Source organism: Sprattus sprattus, assembly GCF_963457725.1.
Source record: "Sprattus sprattus genome assembly, chromosome: 13".
NCBI lineage: Eukaryota > Metazoa > Chordata > Actinopteri > Clupeiformes > Clupeidae > Sprattus > Sprattus sprattus.
In genome coordinates, this window is record NC_137911.1 from 32,569,488 (window position 1) to 32,595,455 (window position 25,968).

At 41.9% G+C, this 25,968-nt stretch overlaps 1 protein-coding gene across 1 annotated transcript in view; it reads right to left on the minus strand.

Moving 5' to 3' along the window:
- Window positions 1–5,079: 5,079 nt before the first annotated feature.
- Window positions 5,080–25,968, minus strand: part of LOC308374525 (guanylate-binding protein 1-like) — a gene marked incomplete at both ends in the record, with an annotated part of 29,106 nt that continues 8,217 nt past the window's right edge. Inside the window, 4 exons of the mRNA XM_080850306.1 lie at window positions 5,080–5,279; window positions 22,717–22,819; window positions 23,112–23,324; window positions 23,704–23,984. Coding sequence (XP_080706432.1) covers window positions 5,080–5,279; window positions 22,717–22,819; window positions 23,112–23,324; window positions 23,704–23,984 — 797 coding nt within the window. The remainder of the gene's footprint in view (window positions 5,280–22,716; window positions 22,820–23,111; window positions 23,325–23,703; window positions 23,985–25,968) is intronic.

Sequence of the window (25,968 nt, forward strand, 5' to 3'; positions counted from 1 at the left end):
TAAGCACTTAATTCAAGCTTTGGTTTCCTTACACACAACTACCTGTGAGCGAGAAGATGAAAGGAACAGTTTCCCTGACCCCACTGGAAGATATAGACTATCCGGGGGTCATCGGGGTCACGAGGTGACAATGTTGGTATTATTCCTCGACCTGCGCGTGCGCGAGATGGATCATCCAGTGCTTAAAAGCACCGTCTAGCGGTCAGTAAGGATGAAATAAAACAGGTTTCCCTGCAGCAAAATACAAATTCAAAACAGCTGCCGTTTGACAAGGGCGATCTCCGTTATCCCCACTACTACAAACAGAGTAAGCCTGCCCAATCTCCCCCGGAACCAAACAAAGATTCCGCGTCTCCCAGCGGCACCCTTTTCTCAGGGGCCGATGTATACAGTCCTGGACAATAGCTCAATCACGCATGCTACCGGTAACTCCTTACTCTTCTTATCCCTCTTGTAATTCCTATTTCAATCCAGCCTTTGTTTGACGCACTTCAAGCACACTTCGACAGGGTTGATGGGTTTTGATTGATTGTTGATTTATTGCAGAAAATATGAACAAAGATGATGTACCTGATTGAGAATGTTGTTTTCTTGGAGGTGCGAAACAGCAGAGGTTCAAAGGAGTTCCTATTTCCAATTTTGCTCTTGCCGCGTTCAAAAAACTGTTTGGCTGCATGCCTGCCAACATCTCTCTCTGTGACGTGTCTAGATGGCTTTAATTAGACACCTGATAAAGTGGGCGGTGGCCAACGCAATTTCGCACCTCCATATTACACAAAGGAAATCAACAGTACACAAAGCAAATCCAAATACCAACTAAATATTGTTCAATTAAATTATGATAAACGCAGAACACTTAATTTCGTTTTATCCTTATATTTCATAACTATAAAAAATAACAATAAACATAACCCATTCCGGCTCCAACACCTCTTGATGTTTACCTACAAATAAATGTCTTTACCAGATACCAATCATGTATGTCTACCGTTTATCCGTTAAAATGTGTTGGCATTTGAATGTCCATGTACCGTGTATTAAGTGTATTGTGTATCGATGTTTGTTATGGCTACTTTGTGCCGGAATGGCACCGTTTCTGTGCGGTTCTTAGTCAATAGAAGAAGCCATGTCCAGTGCGTCGAACTACAGCTGTCCAGAACCGCCGAGGAAACGAATGCGCATAATCCAAAAATCGCTGTAAGTCTATTTATTTTTAGGTGATTTCTTCTTACAGTTAAACAAGGCCTAAATTATTCAGGAAAATCAATGTGAAACGTGCCAGACTGCCCATGCCTGCTGCTTAACTCTGAAAATGTGTATTGTACTTTACAGGAAACTGTGCGGCGTCTACACAACAGCGAGGGAAACGCCATGCCGTACGACCCAATGCAAGGGTGAGATTTAAAGACAAATGCAGGATCGGTTCAGCTAAAGTATCTGTATCATTCTCTATCATTCACAGTTTTCACAGACTGAGCTCACCCCACAACACGGCAGTCACAACTGATTTGGTGGCAGCCCTGTCCCAATGTCCGGACATGATTGGTGTGGACCTTGGAATTATTTTAAGTAAGTGACCTTATATATTACTTTTGTTTTCAGTTTGTTGTTATCTGTGACATCTGAGGCAGCACAACGATGTTATCTGTTATTTTAACTTATTACATTTTTAATTTTTCAGCGGCCTGTAAGACATATAATGAAACTGTCCGGAGGAATTATCGCTTACCGGGACCCCAGATATGTGCTGACGCACCACAGAAGGCTTCGTGTCGGCACACCACCAGTGTATGACTCTGAGGCTGCAAAGAGACATTTCCGCCACTATTAAACTGTCTGTTTTCTGTTTAAATAAAGCTTTGTTCTTCAATTCCTGACTTAGGTCTTCAATGCTCGATTTGTCTAAAGCAATTGCCTTTCTATTAGGCCTACTATTATTATGATTATTTAAAGGATCAATAAGAAATTAATTAATTTCATTTCTAAAACAATTGGGTTCTATCGCGTTATTTAGCTGTTTCTGATTGGACGAGAGACGTTCCATGAGTTGGATTATACGTCAACATACCAACTCGTACTTTTCACAGCTAATAATAAATTACTCCGCGATTAAACATTCTTTAGCGCATTGATGATAACCGTTAATTCAAAATTCTTATAATTCCAAGCCAAGACGTTGACAATGGAACAATTTTTTGTTGCGGAGAAACAATGGCGAAATAAACCATTTTTAATCAATAACTTTGTGTTGAAATGTTAATTTATTGACTGTAGAATTGTTTTATAAAAGCAATATAGCACTCGTGGGAGTGGGGTAGGTAAGGGATAATCCCACGGGTGTTGTTGCCTCGGTGGCTACGGCTGAACACCACCCATGGGATTATCCCTTACCTACCCCACTCCCACTCGTACTATATTGCTTAAATATAACCATTATTAGTATATTATTAGTATGTTATTATAATATTATCTACAGGTGACATGTCAAATGCTCTGCTTCCTTAGATTACTGATGTGTTCCTCCATGTATCTGACTGGCAGCACAAGACCCCTGCTTTCACCTGACACATCCACACAGGACCCCTGCTTTCACCTGACACACCCACACAGGACCCCTCCTTTCACCTGACACATCCACACAGGACCCCTCCTTTCACCTGACACATCCACACACACAGGACCCCTCCTTTCACCTGACACATCCACACACACAGGACCCCTCCTTTCACCTGACACATCCACACACACAGGACCCCTCCTTTCACCTGACACATCCACACACACAGGACCCCTCCTCTCACCTGACACATCCACACACACAGGACCCCTCCTTTCACCTGACACATCCACAAACACAGGACCCCTCCTCTCACCTGACACATCCACACACACAGGACCCCTCCTTTCACCTGACACATCCACACACACAGGACCCCTCCTCTCACCTGACACATCCACACACACAGGACCCCTCCTTTCACCTGACACATCCACACAGGACCCCTCCTTTCACCTGACACATCCACACACACAGGACCCCTCCTTTCAACTGACACACCCACACACACAGGACCCCTCCTTTCACCTGACTCATCCACACACACAAGACCCCTCCTTTCACCTGACACATCCACACACACAGGACCCCTCCTTTCACTTGACACATCCACACACACAGGACCCCTCCTTTCACCTGACACATCCACACACACAGGACCCCTCCTTTCACCTGACACATCCACACACACAGGACACCTCCTTTCACCTGACACATCCACACACACAGGACCCCTCCTTTCACCTGACACATCCACACACACAGGACCCCTCCTTTCACCTGACACATCCACACACACAGGACCCCTCCTTTCACCTGACACATCCACACAGGACCCCTCCTTTCACCTGACACATCCACACACACAGGACCCCTCCTTTCACCTGACACATCCACACACACAGGACCCCTCCTTTCACCTGACACATCCACACACACAGGACACCTCCTTTCACCTGACACATCCACACACACAGGACCCCTCCTTTCACCTGACACATCCACACACACAGGACCCCTCCTTTCACCTGACACATCCACACACACAGGACCCCTCCTTTCACCTGACACATCCACACAGGACCCCTCCTTTCACCTGACACATCCACACACACAGGACCCCTCCTTTCACCTGACACATCCACCCAGTCTGACGGTCCTTGCACACCTCAATACTGTTACAATCAGAGGATGAACTTGTCACATTTCATAGTGCGGTAGCAATTCTATTTATCTTTGGGACTGGTTGGATAATTGTCTCCCGGGCACAGTTCAGTCCTTTAACAACTTTATGAGTTTATGAGGGTGAGTTTCCATTGAGCACTGGGGTTAAACCATTTCTGTACGCCTAGGGGTTTCCTCCACTATTTAACATGCTTAGCATCTTGTTTTATTTTTGCCTTTTCTTCCTTTTAGTGTAGCCTAAACAAATAACATCTTTAGATTGTGTGTTAGGTTTGTGGCTTAAATCATGTTGCTCCAGTAGCCCTACTGCCTTTTGGTAAACAAACACATTAGTGGACATTCTAGCTTTATGACCATTCATTCATCAAACTAAAGCACTACAAATATTGACTGGCGCTATCTTAATCTTTCAAACTTGTCCTGGTGCTACCAACACTAAACGCTTTGAGATAATTGGATGAATCATGTTCAGATTAAAGCAGCATGCAGTTAGCGACAATAACTAAAATTTCAATATGGCCAGCGTTGTTACTTTTTCAAAAATAAGGAATAAACGTATTCACTAGTTTTCAGCTAAACAATGGTAAAAAATTAAGAAACAAAATGCGCATTTAACAAACTATATGTGCTACCAAAGTACACTGATTACAATACTGAATACTAGGAAAAAAGCTTGGAATGCCTTTTTTAAATACAAAGAACCTATTAGTGTTGTTCAGCTGAAAAGGGTAATTGACAGCAAAAGGCTACAGTACCACTGTCTGTCCACTGGGGGCAGCCGAGGCCTTTGGCTCATCGGTTATCTGGCCGTCCACTGGTGAGTTAAAGACAAACAGCCCACCGTGTCTTTACTGATTTATACTCCTTCAGTCATTTTCACCATCTTTTTCATTTTCTATAGATGGCTTTAATTGACCAAGTCATTTTTAACCTGGAGAGAAGTATAAATAAGTAAAGTTGCCCCTCCGAAGGAAAACATAATTTTTTTGAAATAGAATAAGGCTGCAGAATTTCATGTAGCCCTAGATAAAAAAAATTGCGGAATATGTTTGAGTTATATTCAGTTAGCTGTTAGCAATCCCTCAAATCGGGTTCCCAGTTACCTTCAGTGTAGCTATGATTAGCATTCCCTTAGACCTGCCCTTTGGTTTGAGTTATCTTCAGTTTAGCTGTTAGCAATTCATCAAATCTGGTACCCAGTTACCTTCAACATAACTATGATTAGAATTCCTTCAGACCTGCCCTTTGGTTTGAGTTATCTTCAGTTTAGCTTTGAGCAATCCCTCAAATCTGGTTCCCAGTTACCTTCAATGTAGCTACGTATGATTAGCATTCCCTCAGACCTTGAGTTTAGCTGTTACAACCCGCTCCAGCTCTGCCTGGGCTCTCGCTCTTTCCCCCTCCATCTTCACCTCCAACTGCCTGATGTTCTCCTTATTGCTTCTCTCCAGGTCACGAATGGCTTGCTGCTGGAGCTTGGTACGCTGTACCAGAAGTTTCTGCTGCTGCTCTGCTTCCTCCCGCCTTACCTTGTCCTCTAAGAGAGAGAGAGAGAGAAAGAGACAGACAGAGAGAGAGAGAGAGAGAGAGAGAGACAGATAAATATGTGACCTCAGTAGGTTCAACCCAGCCCGGGGAATCATTCACATACAAGGCTGGTAGGTTTCTCCTGAACACATTGAACCATTTAGTAAAATCCATAGATATTGTCAGGACGGTTCTCATAATATTTATAATAATAATATCGTAATAATATCAGTTACAGCTTCTAATAATGTGATGGGAATAACTGTTAATTGTATCATAGGGCTGTTTTGTCATTAACTTTTCTGGCAACTTATGGTAGGATTTGATGTTGTAGGTGAAACCGTGGTTGTTACAATAGTTTAATTAAATCAGTCTCATAAAATGTAATAATCATTAATTTTAGTAATTAATATTTAATAATTAATTTACTATAATGATGAAAACTCTAGCTTTACCACTATGCTACAGTCTTAGTATAATATTACAACACTAACGTATTACAATTAAAATACAAGTCTATAACACTTCATGGATAACTAGACAAGTGAAGGCAATCAAGAGTATCTGGTTGGCGTAAAATGGCTTTCAGTGGAATATTGGAACAATAACAGGCAAGACAATTGTTTAAGTAAAAGTAAACAATTTATTAAAAGTAACAAAAGGTAATTAATGGTCAATAATGAATCAGGTATAATCACTTAAACACTGGAGTAAAACAATTGAGTAAGGCACAAAGTGGAATTGGGGATGAGGTAGATTGTCTCCGGAATGCAGAGGAGGAGGCGTTAGCTTCCCGTCTCTGTCTGTGTGTGTGTGTGTGCGTGTGTGTGTGTGAGAGAGAGAGGGTGCGTGCGTGTGTGAGCGGGTGCGTGTGTGGGTATGCGCAGTTGCGAGTTAACGCGGTCGCGCGCTCAATGGAGAGATGAGGAGAAGTGAGAGGGAGACTATGCGCATGCGCACAGGTGATAAGCAGCCAAAGAGCGTGATATGAAGGATGCGCAGACACAAATTAACTTTGGCTGCGGGACCGAAATCTGAGCTCTTTGTTTCTTACGCGCCAACTTCGTTGGGGGAAGGGGCGCAGAGTAAATAATGTTTAACAAAGGAATTTCTTGTCTTAAGGACTAAATCTAAGCTAGGCCTTAATTTAACACAAGATATTCCACAACACTGAAATCACGATGTGCGTGTGTGTCTGTTCAGGTGGTGATGCAAAAGGGAGTTAGGGAGAGAGAGAGAGAGATAGACGTGCATGCACTATCTAATTAAAAGCAATAGAACCAAGCAAGATTATAAGCGGTCAAAGACCGTGTAGATTGTGAATTTAAGATTGCATTTAAATCTCAATGAAACAAAATAACAATACTTCTCACATAGATTTAAACATACATATAAAACTAAATTCTGCCCAGATATTTAGCCTTACTTCGATCGCTCTTGCGTAGCGACCAAGATGTTTTCTGCCGGGTTTCCGTTGAGCAGCGCGGAGCACAGGCTTCGTGGAATGTCCCGGGGCCTTCTGCTTCTTCTCGTCAGATGAAGCCCTCGGACGGCCTTGAGGTCGTCAGTGGAGAAGGAGGATGAATGGTCGTCGACGTTGAATGGATGAGAAGGGAGCCGGTCGCCTCGCTCGTATTCAAACAAAACTGCTGGGCTGCAGTATATAGTACTATCGATATAAACTCAGGTTGCAACTAAACGATTTCAAATAGTTTAGAACTTTGATCAGAAGTTCTGAAGGCTATGATTCGTCATGTCGTCCTTTGTCCTGATGAAGAATTCTTTAGAGGGTTTGGTATCTCTATTTTGAATGGTAGTTCGATGAAAGACCAAACGAGAGAGAGTGAATTTGAGGCTTGCCGCTGTTTATATGGGGAAAACGCGTCATTCTTTTTACCACCTTTGCCGTGACCATACAGAGCATGAGAAGAGTAGATAAGGGAATTGAAGAGATAAGGGAACTCTGGGTAATGAAGTCTGTGGTGTAATGTAGTCTATAGTGTGACCACCTACAATGTCTTCCAGGATGTTGTGAGGCGACGTGCCCTTCCTTACCTTAGCAAAATAACACAGCATGTACGTAAGTGTTAATGCTGCCTTTAATATCAGTCTTATCTCCCTCTGGAACGAAATACTGTTTTCTGATTGGCTAATGCAGGGTTTTTCCTGCATAGAGAAAATGTGGGCGCGCGCCGAAGCCGTTTTGCCTAGCGCCTATGAAAAATCCCGACCGCCTAAAGGTAAAAAAAGTGCGCGATGGAAAAAAAATCTATGCGTCACGCATGCAATGCCTGTCAGGGAATAAGTTCTCAATATTATATTTCAAGAGTCCTACAGCCGAATTATCGTTCTGCTTTGATCAGTAAACGAGTTGATAAGTGTGTCTTTTTCTTGGCTGATCAACACGCAACTGTGAGTTGCGCGAATGGACAGAGCGGCCAGCTGCCAATCACTCAATCTGCGTATGCATCCTGACTGTCGGTCGGCGGTGATTTTGAGCATAACATTCCATTTTCGGTATTCATGGCTTTAAATTTAATAAAATATCTGTTATGTTGAGGACCTAATTGATTTGTCTATCCGTTTGAACGAGTAACAGTAGACTCCGGGATCTCGGGAGAGGCAGACAACCGCATTTGTTTATCAATGAAAGCTCAGCTCGTTCTGAGGAGATTTGTGTTGCATCTCGAATATAATTCAGGGCTCTCAAGTGTCAAGCATTGAGCGTGACAGTCACTAATTTTGGTCTTTAATAACGCACTCCCGCCACACATCGTATTTCTCACGCTGAAAAAAACCTCTAAGCTATTTAATGTGCCGCAGCGCGCAAACATGACCTGGCCACGCTGCCCTCACCATGGAGGAATCAAGCACGTCTCCCCAAATCCACTGTAGGACTGCCGTGAGGTGCCACTTATCAGCCTATCAAAAAAAAAGAAATGGGCTTCACAATAGCCAATCAGAAAAACCGTATCTTTTTTATCTGTTGTATCTGGGTAAGATTTAATCCAGCAACCAATGAAAATAAAGCATCCTGGAATTGCGCGCAATTGATCTTCTAAAAGCTTCGTTCACCTGAGGAAACCACTAGAGCTCCGAGCATCAGTCTTCTACAAGGAGTAAGTCGTCTCCTGTTTTAATGTGACGACAAATTCACAATGGTTTGACACAAGCAATGACAACTTGACTGCAGTTAGAGACTATTTCCCAGATAATTACCATCGGTTTTTAATGAGTGTTTGTAGCCAACACACTTTTAGGCTACATCCTGCCTTTTCACTATAGCTTTGACTCTGAACTTCGTTAATAAATAAAATTCGAGTAGGCCTATTAAAGATATATGTAGGCTAAAATTACCATGAACTTGTTAAATCATTTTACCAGGGCACCAAAAGGCGGAGGGTGGAATGTTCACAGGCTGGTTGTGACCTCTGTACCTGACTTTAAAATAAAATAAATAATATTTTGAGTCCTCCTTGGTTTACACACATCAGCACTTTACCATAGCCTCAATTATTTCTGAAATGGTGAAAAAAAACACAGTCTGTGCGCGCATAGCGCGCAAATTTTTTTGGGGGGGAGCACCGAAGACCCATTTCGACCCAGGAAAAACCCTGTAATGGGGTGTACAATAAGTTCGTATAGATGGACACCTTGGACGTAGTCCCAGTAGAAAAGTTAAATCGCCGTTCCATATCAATGCTCTTGAATGGTGACCATTGACAACCAACGTAACGTTTATTTTTTGACAGCTAGGATAATTCGAACCAAGATAACGGCGTGTTGGGAGAAGTTAGTGGGAAATGTTTTATGTGAATTAAGCTATCTACACGACTTTTTATACGTCTAAATTGACTCGGTTAGTTGTTTATGTGCTACACGAATGTTGAAGAGTATTGTAAGTCTTAACTGAAAGTCTTGAATATTATTTGTAGGCGGCTGCTAACGCTTAGACCAAATATCCATTGAATAAAATAGTAGCTCACACGGCTAACTCGCCTGCTCCTCAACGCCTTGCTGTCGATTGTGAGCCTTCGCCCTTCGACCAAAATTACCAAACTTGACCTCCCTGTTGCTCTGGCCAACTTCACCATCAATGGAAACGTGGAGTTCAACTTCTAATAGTAAAACCTTATGAACAACACCTGTGTCCGTGTGTCCGTTTACAGAGGAGAGAGTGTCACTTTGCAGCAATGCCCGGGGAAACTAAAGGTCATGTGATAAGACCAGTTCCACGCACTACTTTCTCACTACTTTCTGTAACTGGAGCACTAGGCTTCAAATCAAGAATTCATCAGGTTATCATGCATATTAAGGCGAGACACGGCAGGAAAAACATAGTTTTTTTCAGCAGTGGTCAATTTTGAGATTTTGAGCTAGTTCACTTCCTAAACATGTAATCTTTCATACTAGCATAAAGAAAATATCCTAATTATACATTAATGTGTATATTTATTCACATTTTGTCTGTTCGTGGTGTCAGTATTCTCCTAGGTTTCCTGGAAAGTTAGCATTCTAACTTTACGTGTATATCGGCTGACTGATGCATGTCATGTTTGGTATTATTGAAAAGCTGTGTATCTCCCACACAACGCTATGTAATCCAAATAAGGACATTTCCTTTCCAGCAGTAACCAATGATGTTAGTAAAAACGTGGCTTTAAACCTAAGGACGCAATTTCATTGGTTTGCGGTGGTTTCTGATAACGTGATTCGTTCAGACGCATCACGTGGTTTTAGTGGTGGTCCGTCAGGGCCAGCAAGGCCTTCTCTGCTGGCCTAAACATCATCAGAAAATAAATAATTTAATATTAAGCATTAATATTTTAATATTTTCTTTTCATAAATATGTATTAAATGATTCCCCATAGTCCATTCTCTTGATTTCATAGCTTTCAGCGTTGTTTATTTATGTTAGAGCTTTCATCCAATCATATTTCAGCTATCATGTGTTGCCAGGCTCCAAGAAATCTTCCCCGAGAACAGAAATCTTCCCTGAGGCCTTCAGAATTCACAGTGAAGGCCCGTGTACATCTGATTGGTTATCACAACTGGCTGTTTCAGTTCATTTAAGTTGAATGAACTGAAACAGACAGTTGTGATAACCAATCAGATTTCGAGTTGGCGACTTTGGGCCTTCTAGAAGGCCCCGGAAGATTTCTTTCCTCGCGTTGAACGTGACACGTAAACGTCCTTTGATTGGATACTGAGGATGCAGCGCTTCAGTGCTCAGTTTAGTTGGCTAATGCGAAAACGACGTACATCGGTTTCAATGCTTATTATGCTAGTTGTTTCAATTGGTAAGGCTAAATATAATTACATTAACCAACTCAAATAAACTAGTTTACACCAACTTGATAATTCCAGTTTTTGATACAATTACAACGCCATTTTCAAGACGGAACTTTTAAGAAAAACTGGATATCGTGAGGATGGGAAGTTTAATGAAACTGCTTTGCAGGTGGGACAATGCGATGTTTAGTGGACAAACTTGTTAAAACTCACATAGGCTACTTTCGGTGGACTTAATAAAACTTTGTAGACTAATCCCTGAAAATCGCCTTTTGTTTTTAAGTTGTGACAGTAATAGCCAAGCGATCATATAACTGAGGGTTTACTACTCTTAATGTATTGTTAATACGGGTGTATTGATTTGAAATGCTCCGGAAATATTAATAAAGTCTGTTGTACTTGACTATGTTAAGGTGATGCAATGCTCACTTATACTGCCTTTCTGTATAAATATATGGTTCGAGAGCCATGGCGTCATAATGATGGTATTAGGAGGTGGATTCACTCAGTTTAACATCGTGTAGGACATCGCTGAAGGCCTAGTCGTGAAATGCACGGACCGCCACTGCGTGGTATGGCTTGACACTTCCTTGAATCTTTAAATGCGATTTTCTCAAAATTAGTTTTTTGTCATTCTCCGGTAGATACTTCTCAGCCTATGTAGCACCTATGTACACAAAACTTTCCAGTTATACACTTAGCAATATTCTGAAGATATTTACAGAGGGATTTGTTAATAAATCATTCCTGGCCTGATTTATGTGACATTTTGATAAAAAAAAGGTCGATTTTTTTAAGGCTATAGACAGTATATTTCGATTTTCTAGGTAATGAAAGCAGATATCCTGAAATCCCTCTGTAAATTAGTTTGCATCTTGTGTGTAAACAAAATGAAAATAAAAAAAATCACCTGGCTTTATCGTATGTCCAGATATATCTACCGGAAATATATGCAAATGTGCGTATATTTAATTAGATCAGGCCTAATTTGCATAATCAAACATCATAATTTCAGAAACTTGTAATACATTTTTTTTTCATACAAGTGTAAGTAATCAACTTAGGAAGTTTCATGGTGATATCTATTATTTAAAAAAAAAATACCCTATTCACCTGTAGTGTCTCGCCTTAAGTTTCCTAAAGATAAAGGATATTCTAAATAATAATAATAAAAAAAACATTTGGATTTTTGGATGTTGTAAACGGGAGATAAGCGGGATAACGGCCTCCGAGCTGGACAGTTCTACAAAGATAATGGATTTCGCGGAGCAACTTTGCTGCGCGTCGTGGAGTTCTTTGCCCCGCAGCGTCCATTATCTTTGTAGAACTGTACAGCTCGTCGGCCGTTATCCCTTTCATATGCCATAGGCTTTAATGAAATTCACCAACAATAACAAAAGGGCAGGAGATTCAGGCAGAAGTTTCCAAAGGGCCCAATTTAACAGATCCAGAAAACAGGCTTTGGTCAAGAACAGCAAAAATATCAACAGGTTGACTTAACACTAAAAAGAAAACAGGGATACAAGAGACAGTCTGTCTGATCACAATACGTAGAACTATTGGTCTAGGAGTTAAAGCTATATTCACCCAGCTAAGACCTGCCTGTAACTTACCCTGTGGTGTATGTGGGTGACGTGACCTTGATGCTATATCAGTCGTGTATTCAGTGATGTTCCATGACCACATAATGGCCGCAAGAGAACCAGCTAATCACACTGTCTAGATCAACACAAGCTAAAGTCTTACTGGAGTGGCCAGCTTCTTATTTTTTCTCTAACAGTTCAAGTTTTAGGATGTTAAATTAATTGAGGACTAATGCTAGAGGATATATGTAACGGGGGTAAATGTCATCACACTGAACATATGTTTGGGGGCGGGACAGCCTATCTCTTTCTGTGTATTTGTCGTGTCTGTGCTTGTGAGACATCCCTCTACAGGTGTTCCCTATATGCTTGCTGATTGACAACCTACGGGATTGGTTGTGTCAATGCATAAAAACAAACCGAGAATTCCACACAGAGGCGAGATTCGGAGCCAGCTACACTCTTCTCGGAACACCGAGCGATCGGCCAACATGGCAACTCAACGTGATTTGTTCCAACGCACTCAACTCCACACTATAAAGCTCCAGAAGAAGCAGACGTCGCCAGCAGTGACAAAGGCTACCCTGAGACTTATCAACGCACGCTACCTCCTTGCCCTTAGGGAAGTGACCAAACCAAAAGTTATCACTGAGTGATTGTACTGTGGTCCGAACTATTGTTGGTGCTGATTGTTGCTTCCTTGTTCCCCATCCTGGGCGGAGCTGGGAGAAGTGCACGGGAGAACGACATCAGTGCCACGTAGGCGTGGCCGAAAGGATTGCACCTGTTACTCAAAACCTCCTCCTAGACTTCTGTTGGCTAGGCCATGGGTTGGGCCATGAGTCATACTGGACTGTGAATGGCCTTGGAGCCTGTCCCTACATTAAGTATATCCACCGCGGATCCCGTTGTAACAAGATTACCAACAAGGCGATTCCCTCTCTCTGGTCTGCTAACCGCTGTGAAGTGAAGCCTGATCGACGAGTTGATCACCGTGTACTAGCCTCCTTGCCCAGGTCAAATGTGCACACTCACTTCAACCGACGAAAAGTTGGACTTTACAACATCAGATCCATCTCCAACAAAGCTCCTTTGATCAACGAATTTATTACAGACCATGAAATTGACTTTTTGTGTCTCACTGAGACGTGGCAGCAAAGCAATGACTTCTTCCATCTGAATCAGGCTGTCCCGTCTGGATTTGTTTACATCTGCAAGCCTCGCACCTCCGGGAGAGGGGGTTGTCTCGCCCTGCTCTATCGCGAGAACATCAAGTTAACACCGTTCACTCTACCTGATCAATCCTCGTTTGAAATGCTGGCTGTCGAACTTCAAGGAGCTACACCCACCATTATTGCGGTATTATACAGACCTCCAAAACCATCAAGTGTGTTTATTGCTGAACTGTCAACTGTCCTCACTGAAATAAATGCAATGTCTCCAAACATTATTTTGGTGGGTGATTTTAATATACACATGGATTAGTCTTCTAAAACATGCACTAAAGTCCTGTGCTCGGAGCACATACTTCAATACAAAAAAGCACTCTCTTCTGCAAAGAGCTCACACTATGCCAGGGTCATTAATGAGGGAAACGGAAACACCAGGGCTCTCTTTTCCACTGTGAATGGCCTCCTCAAACCACCTGATTGTACCATCCATCAGAGTGTCTCTGTTGAACGCTGCTCAGCCTTCCTGAACTTTTTCCATAAAAAAATTGAGGCTATCCACCAGCAATTGGAATGTTCAATTACTCAGCTGAAACAACCATGCTTGATGAACACTCTGGAATCTCACAACAATAAACTCTGTGAATTCAGTCTCCCTGCTGAAAGTACCATCTGTGGCCTCATAAAAAAGTGCAACTCCTCCACCTGTCATCTGGACCCTCTTTCAACAAGCCTGGTTAAGAGCTGCCTGCCATCCATTGCTCCGTTGATTACATCAATACTCACCACCTCTCTCCTCTCTGGCACTGTACCATCATCATTCAAAACTGCTATTGTCAGACCAATGCTGAAAAAACCTGGACTGGACTCTGACAACTTCAACAACTACAGGCCTATTTCCAACTTGCCTTTTCTCTCCAAAGTTCTTGAGAAGATAGTGGCAACTCAACTCCAGGATCACCTGAAGGCCAATGATCTCTTTGAGCCATTCCAATCTGGATTCCGTCCTATGCATAGTACTGAAACGGCCATGATCAAGATTACTAATGATCTCCTCTGTGCAGCTGATGATGGACTTATCTCCATTCTGATTCTCCTTGATCTCAGTGCAGCCTTCGATACTATCTCTCACCACCTTCTGCTGGAACGTCTTGCTAATATCGGAGTGTGTGGTAGTGCTCACCAGTGGTTCACTTCCTATCTCTCTGGAAGGACACAGTACGTACAAATGCTGAGTTGCAAGTCTGAGAGTACTGCTGTGACGAGAGGGGTGCCCCAGGGGTCTGTGTTAGGCCCTCTGTTGTTCATCATCTACCTCCTCCCACTTGGCACTATCCTCAGGCAACATGGTGTTCAATTCCACTGTTATGCTGACGACACCCAGCTCTACCTTTCAACAAAGCCCACTGCTACACTTCCACCAGCTGTACTTACTGCCTGCCTCCATGACATCAACTTATGGATGACACAAAATTACCTCAAACTTAATAGCAGTAAGACTGAGCTGCTAGTGGTTGGCTCCAAATCAGCTCTTGCTAAGATGGAACCTTTCACCATATGTGTAGATGGCAGCACCATCCCTTGCTCTAACCAGGTCAAGAGCCTTGGTGTCATACTGGACAATACACTATCATTCAGTGCACACATAAACAGTATGTCAAGAAGTGCCTTTTACCATCTAAGGAACATTGCACGGCTTCGCCCAGCACTCACCCAGCAGAATGCAGAAGTCCTTGTGAATGCATATGTGACATCCCGCCTCGACTACTGTAATTCCATCCTGTCTGGAATCCCAAATAAGCTGCTCCACCGGCTCCAACTCATCCAGAATTCTGCAGCAAGGATTGTAACACGCTCTAAATCCACAAGCCATGTAACACCATTGCTTATGCAACTGCACTGGCTTCCAGTAGCCTACCGAATTCAATTTAAAGTCCTGCTCCTGGCCTACAAGTCCCTACACAACAATACCCCCACCTACCTCTCTGACCTCATGGAATCCTACACTCCTGCCCGCTCACTGAGATCCTCCTCAGCAGGCCTACTGCATGTCCCTAAGGCGAACCTCAGCACCCTGGGAGAGAGGGCTTTCAGCTACATCGCCCCCAAGTTTAGGAATTCTCTGCCAGACTACATCAGACACTGTGACTCAATTACTGACTTTAAAAGCAGACTTAAAACTAATTTCTTCAAGATAGCTTATGGACTGACTGACTTATTTTTATTTATTTCTATGAGATGATTGTAATTGTAATGAGATGATTGTTTGTGAAGCGACCTTGGGTGTCATGAAAGGCGCTTTAAATAAAATGTATTATTATTATTATTATTATTATTAGAGTAGTAAATGGTGTTTAATGCAAGTTATGGCTAGACTTTCCACTGGCTGCCCGCAGTGTCGTTATCTTTACATTGATAATCCCTATGCCTAGAGCTTTACATTTTTGTGTTGTCATATTATGTGGTGGTTTTTGATAATGATTAAGGCGACCCATTCAGTAGTTTCATTAAGCAAGACAATTCACCCTTCCGCGACCACTCCCCCAAAACGGTAACTGATCAAGTCAAAGTCAAAGTCGCTTTATTGTCAACTACTTCACATGTGAAACATACAAAGCAGTCGAAAGAACGTTTCCCACTCTCCACAGTGAAACATATAAGTGCACAGGCACAACAGATAAACAACAGATAAACATTACTTAGAGCCAGTGGTGGTCCGTCAGGGCCTTCAAGGCCTTCTCTGCTGGCCTAAACATCATCAGAAAATAAATGTAATAAATACATTTCATTTTAATATTTTCTTTTCATAAATATGTATTCAATTATTCCCCATAGTCCATTATCTTCATTTCATAGCTTCCAGCGTTGTTAATTTATGTTAGAGCTTTCATCCAATCATATTTCAGCTATCATGTGTTGCCACGCTCAGAGAAACCTTCCCCGAGAACAGAATTCTTCCCTGAGGCCTTCAGAATTCACATTGAAGGCCCGTGTACATCTGATTGGTTTTCACAACTGGCTGTTTCAGTTCATTTAAGTTGAATGAACTGAAACAGACAGTTGTGACAACCAATCAGATTTCGAGTTGGCGACACTGGGCCTTCTAGAAGGGCCGGAAGATTTCTTTCCTCGCGTTGAACGTGACACGTAAACGTCCTTTGATTGGATACTGAGGCAGACCGGTGCAGTGCTTCAGTGCTCAGTTTAGCTGGCTAATGCGAAAACGACGTACATCGGTTTCAATGCTTATTATGCTAGTTGTTTCAATTGGTAAGACTAAATATAATTACATTAACCAACTCAAATAAACTAGTTTACACCAACTTGATAATTCCAGTTTTTGATACAATTACAACGCCATTTTCAAGACGGAACTTTCAAGAAAAACTGGATATCGTGAGGATGGGAAGTTTAATGAAACTGCTTTGCAGGTGGGACAATGCGATGTTTAGTGGACAAACTTGTTTAAGCTCTCATAGGCTACTTTCGGTGGACTTAATAAAACTTTGTAGACTAATCCCTGAAAATCGCCTTTTATTTTTAAGTTGTGACAGTAATATCCAAGCGATCATATAACTGAGAGTTTACTACTCTGTTGTACTCGACTATGTTAAGGTGATGCAATGCTCACTTATACTGCCTTTCTGTATAAATATAATGGTTCGAGAGCCATGGCGTCATAATGATAGTATTAGGAGGTGGATTCACTCAGTTTAACATCGTGTAGGACATCGCTGAAGGCCCAGTCGTGAAATGCACGGACCGCCACTGCTTAGAGCAGTATACAGACAAGACATTACATAACTTAACATAACATATCACTAAATAGAACATACAGATAAACGTATTAGCAGTGCAAGTTAAAAGAGGTAGAAGTGATAAGTGATAAAAAGTGATAAGTGATAAAAAGTGATAAAAGTGCAGAGACAGTTTGTTTCAGAGTCCTGAGTGATTTTTGGAGGGGGGGGGATTTCAGCCTGTTGTCAGACTGTCGGATATGGCTGGGGGGAGTGAGTGGAGAGAATTTAGCTTCCTGACAGCTTGGTGGATGAAGCTATTGCTGAGTCTGGTGGTGCGGCAACGGAGGGTCCTATACCTTCTTCCAGAAGGTAGGAGGCTGAAAAGGCTGTGTGCGGGGTGGCTGGTGTCCCTCGCAATCGAGGTGGCTTTCCAGGTGAGGCGGGTGGTGTATATGTTTTGCAAGGAAGGGAGTGGGGCACCAATGATCCTAGCAGCTGTGTTCACCACGCGTTGCAGTGCTTTTCGGCTGTGTTCAGTGCAGCAACTGCCCCACACAGTGATGCAGCTTGACAGGATGCTTTCAATGGTGCCCCTGTAGAATGTGTTCAGGATGGGAGTGGGAGCTTTTGCTTTCTTGAGCTTGCGGAGGAAGTAGAGGCGCCGCTGGGCTTTCTTCGCCAGTGATGCAGAGTTGGTTGCCCAGGAGAGGTCCTCACCAGGGCTGGACTGGGGACATTTTTCAGGCCGGGCATTTTTAACCAAGAGCAGGCCACCACCAGGTATTGACGGGGAAAAATGTAAGCGCGCTGTGTGACAGCGTGGGTTTTTCCCACAACTGCTTTTGACATGCGTACCCCTTAAGCCTTTTTGTCACACCATGAGTACCCCTTCACTCATGCAGTGACTATGCTGCACACATTCGTTAATTTATCCACATACCCCCTGCAGTTTGCTTGCGCACCTCAGGTGGTATGTACCACTTACCCCTTGTTGGGAATCACTGACTTAAACGATCAATGTGCACTAGGAGACACAAACATTTTAACACTTTGAGAAGCTTTATGAAAAGTTCTCCCAAAATACTGTTATCGTAGGCTTATCAAAAGTATGATCTATTGACCGTAGGTCACATTACTATTTAGACATGTCATTTCTTTCAACCTTGTTACTTAAATTTAAGTAAAGGATTTATATTAAAACATATTAATTAACTTAATCTGATCCACTATGAGTGTTTCAAGTCAGCGTATTATTTTACCTCATCACAAAAGCAGCCTTTTCATCAGATCGCTCTTCTCGACTACCCTGTCAATGATGACATCTGTAGGCCTACAGTGGCGTAACGTTATTTTGACGGGCCCTATAGTTACTTTGGCGTTCCCTATTACGCTAAACAAAGATGTTTGTAATCGATATGATTGTGACAGGTGTGTACACAAAGAACGAAATCTTGTTTAACTCGTTAGAAATGGTCAGAAAGTAGCCTAGATAGCACTGTTTACGATAACCCTGATCTTAAAAATGACAGACGTCCAACATAACGTAATTAACTAATTTATTAAGAGGAACAGCAAACAATGTATTAACAATATTTACAAGAAGAAGTTTCAATAGGATATTTAAATTGTGTATACAAGCAACGCAGACACGATGAAACTAACTAAATTATTAAACACAGACACACACGTTCTGTTTTCCATCCTCCTGGCCATGGTGCGGTCACGGATGGCCCGACACCTCTCACACTCAAAGTCCTCTTGCTCTTTGAAAGTAGACAGGACGCGCTCGGACTCGCGGTAAAGTACACACAGGGTCAAAGTGTGCTAAAGCGTTCTTAAAACACGGATGACAAGCGACACACCTGCTTTACCCACATCTGAAAAACACATAATGAAACGGGTGCTCCACTGCGACTTGTTAAAGGGGGCATGGCAGCCCATCAAATACCCTTGTACTAACTCACCTATTTGAATGGCATTCGATGAGCCTTGCGTGCTAGCAGGAGGGTCGTCCGTAGCACTAGCAGACTCCACGGACTGGCGAACGTTTGTTGAAAAATCTAAATAATCTAATTTGGGTAGCTTTGCCACGTTCTCCTGCAGCTCGTTTCTCTCTTGCCTTTTCTTACTGCCACTTTTGTGTTTATAAGACATTTTCAATAGACTCGTGTAGCCTTCACAATAGGGTATAGCAGTCTTGCTCCTTTGCTATTGACAGTTAGCAGCCTTAATGTCACTCTGTTACCTTTCTCGCGAGACGAATATTTAAATGATCTGGTCCATTAACAGTGTTAAACATGTTACCCAGAAATCCCCACTGCAAATCTGAAATTCTGAATGACAAAATACCAAAGAAAATAACGTATTAATAGAACACATAAATATAGCTGGAATTAACCTTTTAGCCTTAGCATTTGACTGTCTACAAACACGGCATGTAATGTCGTGGTTGTAGCCTTCATAAGCATTATGCAGACCCTTTTGCCTGCTTCGATCTGAGATCTTGCCGTCTTCCCAAAAATTGCTTGTGATTTCTTTGGGTAGAGCTGAAATTGACACGGTTGAAAACATGTTGCCACGCCATTCATACCAATGCTGAGAACCTGGGAAACGTGAATGCTTGACTGATATAGCAACCGTTGCTAAGGGGGGCGGAGTTTGCAGATGGGTCAATTGTATCAATTTGTTGTTAGCTGATTAACTCATACAGCAATACCCTTTTATCCACTAGATGGCAGCACACAACAGAAATATTTCCCCTCTACCTACATAGCTAGAGTAGCTAGTTACAGGTGGAAAGCTATGAAAGAAAGTTGCATTCAGCCTTCATAAGCAAACATGATGTGGCTCAACATTAAAATATCCCACTTTTTCATTATCCACATGTCTCAAAAGTTGTATGATTTAACATAGCAGGACACATGCTACGCCCAATAACAACATAAAGGAGGGGGCAACATATAAGTCAAAACCAACAATATTTATTGACTGATCTTGAAAGTATTGGCTTACAAAAGCTAAACAAGTCATCACATAGAAAATAACTGTAGGTGAGGACTGTAAGTGCAAGAATCGAACATTCACACTGTAAAACCTATGAAAAGTGACAGTGGTAGCCTATATAGAAATACAGACCACGTTAGCCACTTCACAGCCTGCTAGCCAGGTTTGCCTGACTGTTGCCTGTGTGACAGTTGGCTGATTCCCCAATGACATTCAGCGGGTAGATCAGTCGGTCTAGTGGTAAAATCCGACAGAAAATAAAACTCCTTTTCCCGTAGGCATTGCGTTGCCCTTATGGACAAGCCGCCCCTGGTATGAAATATATTGTAGAAATGAACCTACGATGGGGTTTGAACAGCAGTGGTATCAGTAATGTTGCATGCTGGGTGTGTGTGTGTAGGGGTGTTAAAGGTGTCTGCGAGCGAGTGATGTGCAAGTGTTTACTAGGCTAGAGTGATTCACATTATTAACCCCTAAAACAAAGTTAGACTGACGGAAAACATTAGATGAGTAAAGAGACACTTCAGAACATTTTCGAAAAATAGGCACCATGAGTGTGAAAACAGATTGGGGGAGTAGTATAAAATTCAGTCAGCGATTTAAACTCAAAATAATTATTAGAGTCAATTAAACATCTTCTATGAAGAATGGACTAATGTTGCTGCTGACGATGGGCCAGTCGGAGACCGACAGGGGCCGGTGTTTTTGACCGTTCTAACCCCGTCTACCCACCGGGGATTCGCCCAGTATCCCAGATGGCCAGTCCGCCCCTGGCCTTGACTACTGCAACGCCCTCCTAACAGGCCTGCCGGCATGTGTGGTGAAACCACTACAGATAGTCCAGAACGCAGCAGCGTGCCTGGTGTTCAACCAACCATAGAGGGCACACGTCACCCTGCAACTTATAGAGCTCAACTGGCGGCCTGTAGCTGCTTGCATATATTTCAAGTCACTTATGCTTGCTTACAGAGTGACTGCTGGTTCTGCTCCCACCTACTTAAATGCTCTTGTAAGGGCAAATGTTACCCCCCGGATGGTGCGCTCGTCTAATGAGTACGAAACATGTTTGTGTATGCTGTCAATTATCGCTCTTAGAAAGAAAGGAAATCAGAACCTGACAATACAGTTTTTCACTGTTGCTAAAACCCGTTTTTCAAAACAGTAACGTCTTACTCAGAACTGCACACAGAAAATTGAAAACCTCACACACAAAATGCTAAACCTGACACTCCCTTTGCAAGATGACTCTTTGCTATCAAATCTCTTAACTGTTCACTAAATGGAACTCGTGTTTTCATTTGGTACACACAGCCATATTTTCAAAACACACACACATACATTCATTTAGTACACACAACTAAGCATTAGCTGCACACTACCAAGCATTTACAGCACACAGAAGTGCAAAATTGAAAACACAATCATCAAAACACACCATATGAATGACAATGACTCATTGAGCAATTTCTCCTTGTAAAATGTATCAGTGTAGGCCTACATTTTTCATAGTCAAACATAAAACAGCAATACCGTTGTTCTCACAAACCATATTTACAATTTCAGTCTCCTGTTCCACCAGATTGTATTGACATAAAATTGTATACAAAATGCTTAAGTTTTTCTCAATTGCTTACACACATTTTTTGAAAGCATGCCTCATTCTCAAAACTCTAAACACAAATCCCAAAGCAACTAACTGAAAATGCAAAACCCTTTATATCTCCTGGAAAATGCTACTTTGCTTTAAAAAAATATTAAAAGTATGTTTTCTTCCTCCACAGTGTGGTTCTCTTTCAGTCCTGCAAAATACAAATACTGTGAGCACACTACGTATATTACTGTATATTGATATGCAGTATTACAGTACACAAGGCAAACAGATTTCGTACTTGTTCTCCATCCTGAAGGTTCTAATGAAAAACCATGAAAACATGGTCTACCACAGCGGCCCAAATCTCATTAAGAGATGACCATTCTCCTTCTTCTTTCTCCTGATCCTCCTCCTTCTTCACCTTGTCCTCATTCTCTTCCTCCTCCTTGTCCTCCTCTTCCTTCTCTCTGTCCTCCTACTCTTCAACCTCCTACTCCTCCTCCTTCTTGTCCTCCTCTTCCTCCTCCTCTCACTCTTACCCCTCTCCTTCTCTGGTTGTCGATCTTTTCAAAGTTTTCAATAGTTTATCAAACAAAACAGAGGCTCAAGACACTTTTATGGTGCAGTCCTCACTGCAAATTGGTCAAAAGACCTGAAAGTTTCGAGATTTGACTATTTGTGGCTTGCAGGTTGATGCTTTGAGATTTTACTTGAAAATTGTGTGCAACAACAGAACTTTGTGTACACTGTTTTGACAACAACGTGATGTGTAATTGACATCAGTGTGTTCACAAGGAAAATCTGACTCTAATGTAGATAAGGGAATCTTAAGTATTTCCCACTTGGGGCGAGCGATTGATACATGACGTGAAGGTTGTGCAGATTGTGCCGAATTTTCGCTTTTTACTTCTTAACAATAGTGAAAAACTATAATAGCTCTTTGAAAGAAAGGAATACGGAACCGGACAAAATTGACAGGTGAGACTATTTAGGATCCTATCTACAAGTCTTTCACTGTAAAACATTTCTAAAAGTTTGAAATCCTGTCTGTTTAAAACATTCCCCTCACCTTCAATCTTCTTTTGGGCTTCAGTTAGAGAGCGGTCAGCAGCACGGATGCACTTCCCAACTACGTTCTTCCCCTCCAGATACTCTGTCAGGACCTCCTCACTCTGACAACACACACACACACACACACACACACACGCACACACACACACACGCACACACAGATTTCAAATGAAAATAAATATTCAATAAAATGAGTTACACACACAGACACACACAAATACACACAGAGATACATAATACAACTTGTAATACCCATGACTACTTTGTTGCCATGATAATCTGAAGAGCTCAGTTCATTTCTTGCAACACACACGCACAAACACACATTTCTCTGATCTGCATACACACACACACTCCCACCACACATGCACTTACGCACTCAGTGGAACTCACCATGACTCCCTTGCCTTTTTCTGATCTGTAGAGTTGAGCTCCTCTGTTGAGTGCATAGCGGAAGTCTTCATAGCCCCCAGACCTTACGTAGGAGACGTTGTTCAGAGCTTTCTCCAGAGAGGCAAACGCCTGAGAGATGACTAACTGGCACTTCTCACGAGACACTTTGACATTCTTCTTACACAACTCCCCATACTCTTTCTCCATGTCTGCCTGTGGAAAGAGGGACAAGAATGATCCAGGGCATTAAAGTCATTAATACAATTCCTAATTTAGATAATTTTCAGATCCAAACAGCATACGCTGTTTATTTGTTTTGGATTTATTTGACCGTCGTAAATATTGATCCCAAAACAAGGACAAATTTGCAAAAAAGAACACAACAAGATGCATGGCAAAACTCTTTTTATCTACTCTTCAGGCCAGAATAAAAAACATTTAACTTTTGACAAAACCTACCCAGCGTTTGGTCCTAAAACTGCTGTAGCATGCTCTGCCTGAGTTTGTTGAGTGAGATGTGCGTGTGTGTGTGTGTGTGTGTGTGTATGGGTTTGTTAGATGTGAGTGTGTTTATGTCTGAAACTGATGGTACCTCGAGCTGCTGCTGGTGTTTGTGGTCCTGGTCATTGAATGATTCATTGATGAAAATGCTGATGGCCCGTTTCTCTGCAGCAGTGTGAATCATAGACAGCGCCTCCTGAGCCTCTGTGGGGAACTTCACTTTGCGCTCCACCTCCGCCCGGTAGGACTTCAGAGCCTCTGTGATGGCCCGGCCGTTCTGGATCGCCGCCAGCGACTCCACAGCACTCTCCAGACACGGCACCTTCCCACTGCGGATCGCCTCCACATACGTCTCTGCCAGGCTGCCCAGCACTGCAGGACAACAGACAGTCATTACAGACCATTAGGATAACAGATACACATTAAAGACCAGCAGGTCAACAGAGATGCCATTCCTGACCAGCAGGTCAACAGAGAGGCCATTACAGACCATTTAGTTAGTTCCAGACCAGTGAAATACAACCACTAGAACATGTATCAATTATATACTGACTACTGGTCTTCTGCCCAGACCAGTATTTATGCGTTTTATGCATGTTTTTTTTTTTTTTTAAAGGGACAGTGTACATTGATAAACATTTCCCAGAAAAATTTAAGTGCACCGGAATTAGCTAGGTAAGCTATTTTCATCCGTTGTCAGGGCATGACATAGATAAGGAAATAAAAGAAAGAAATAATAATACAAAATTATATAAGATAAGCAACAGTGTAACAAAACAGTGCAGTTAAGATAACAAATTGTAAAAACCAGACAGACAAGGCGTTAGAAGTAACCGTGAGAGTAATGCAGTGGCCTAATTATGGTTGCAGGTTTGGTTATTTTTCATCCATTTCTTAAGTTTGTTTTTGAACACTGAAATACTTGCACACTTCCTCACATCAGTAGGGAGGGTATTCCAGTAATAAGAGGCTCATACTGAGAAGACTGTCTGTCCAAACGTACTGTGTCTATACTGTATAACACAGTCTCCCCTGGTGACTGCCCTAGTTGCCAAGCCATTGCCAGCCTTCAACTTTATAAACTAATTTAATGGTGAAGGTGCCAGCCCATGTAATATTTAAAAAATGAGACAGGCATCGACAAACTGTAAGAAACTGTTACATTTGAATAAGTTATACTTTGTAGTTATATGGCGATGGAGATAGCTGGTGGGCTTCTGGTCTAGAGTTTTTAAGGTCTGTTTGTAGAGGGTCTCTATTGATTTCAGAGTTATTGTACTTGCTTATGATCAGCTTGTGTAACAGTACGAGATGTGAGAAAAGATCATGGCATGCATAAAAAGTGTGGCTGCCTCTGTAGGTAAGTACTGCCTAACATGTCTCAAATTAGCCAAGTTAAATTGAATGGTATCGGCCACCTTTTTGACAAGTTTTTTTTAAATGTTTAATTGCAATCTAAAATGATTGTAGATCATTAAAGATATATAAAAAACAGATATATAAAATCAGAAAAGTGAGCTTTTCTCCTATAATAAAGACATCAGGGGGCTGTAAATTTGATGATTTCTTGGAGAAGAAAATACAGACTGTTTTATTTGTGTTCAAGTGTAGGGATGACGTTTTTAGCCAGTCGGAAACATGGACCAATGCTGCAGTTAGTTTAGTGGCAGCCTGTTCTTTGGTTTTTGCAAAGAACAGTGTCATTTGCATACATTTGAACATTAATACTGTAGCTGGACACACTAATGGTAAATCATTAATGTACATGCTAAACAAGATCAGCCCCAATACTGACCCAATACTGACCCCTGGGGCACACCAATATTATTACTGAGGTATGGAGAAAAGCTACTTCCAAAGTGTACACTTTGATTCCTATCAGCCAAATATGACTTCATCCATTTTGTGGCTTCTGCTGAGAAATTATAATATGATAATTTTGCTAACAGTGTCTGGTGATTCACAGTGTCAAAAGCCTTCTTAAGATCCAAAAAAACTGTGCCAACTACCCCACCTCTATCCAATTTGGACTTAACATTTTCTAGGAAGTAGCAATTAGCTTGTGATGTTCACATAATATGAGTGGCTTGATACAGGTACTAAGAAGTCAATGTAAGGCTCTCTGATACCTTTTTATATGTATGCTGGACATAAATCCAGTCAAGCCATATACAGCCGTGGAAAAAATTAAGAGACCACTTTAAAAATTATCAGTTTCTCTGGTTTTACTATTTAGTGGAATGTGTTAAAGTAAATTGAACATTTTTGTTCTTTTATTCTATAAACTACTGACAAGATTTCTACCCAATTTAAATAAAAAATATTGTCATTTAGAGCATTTATTTGCAGAAAAATG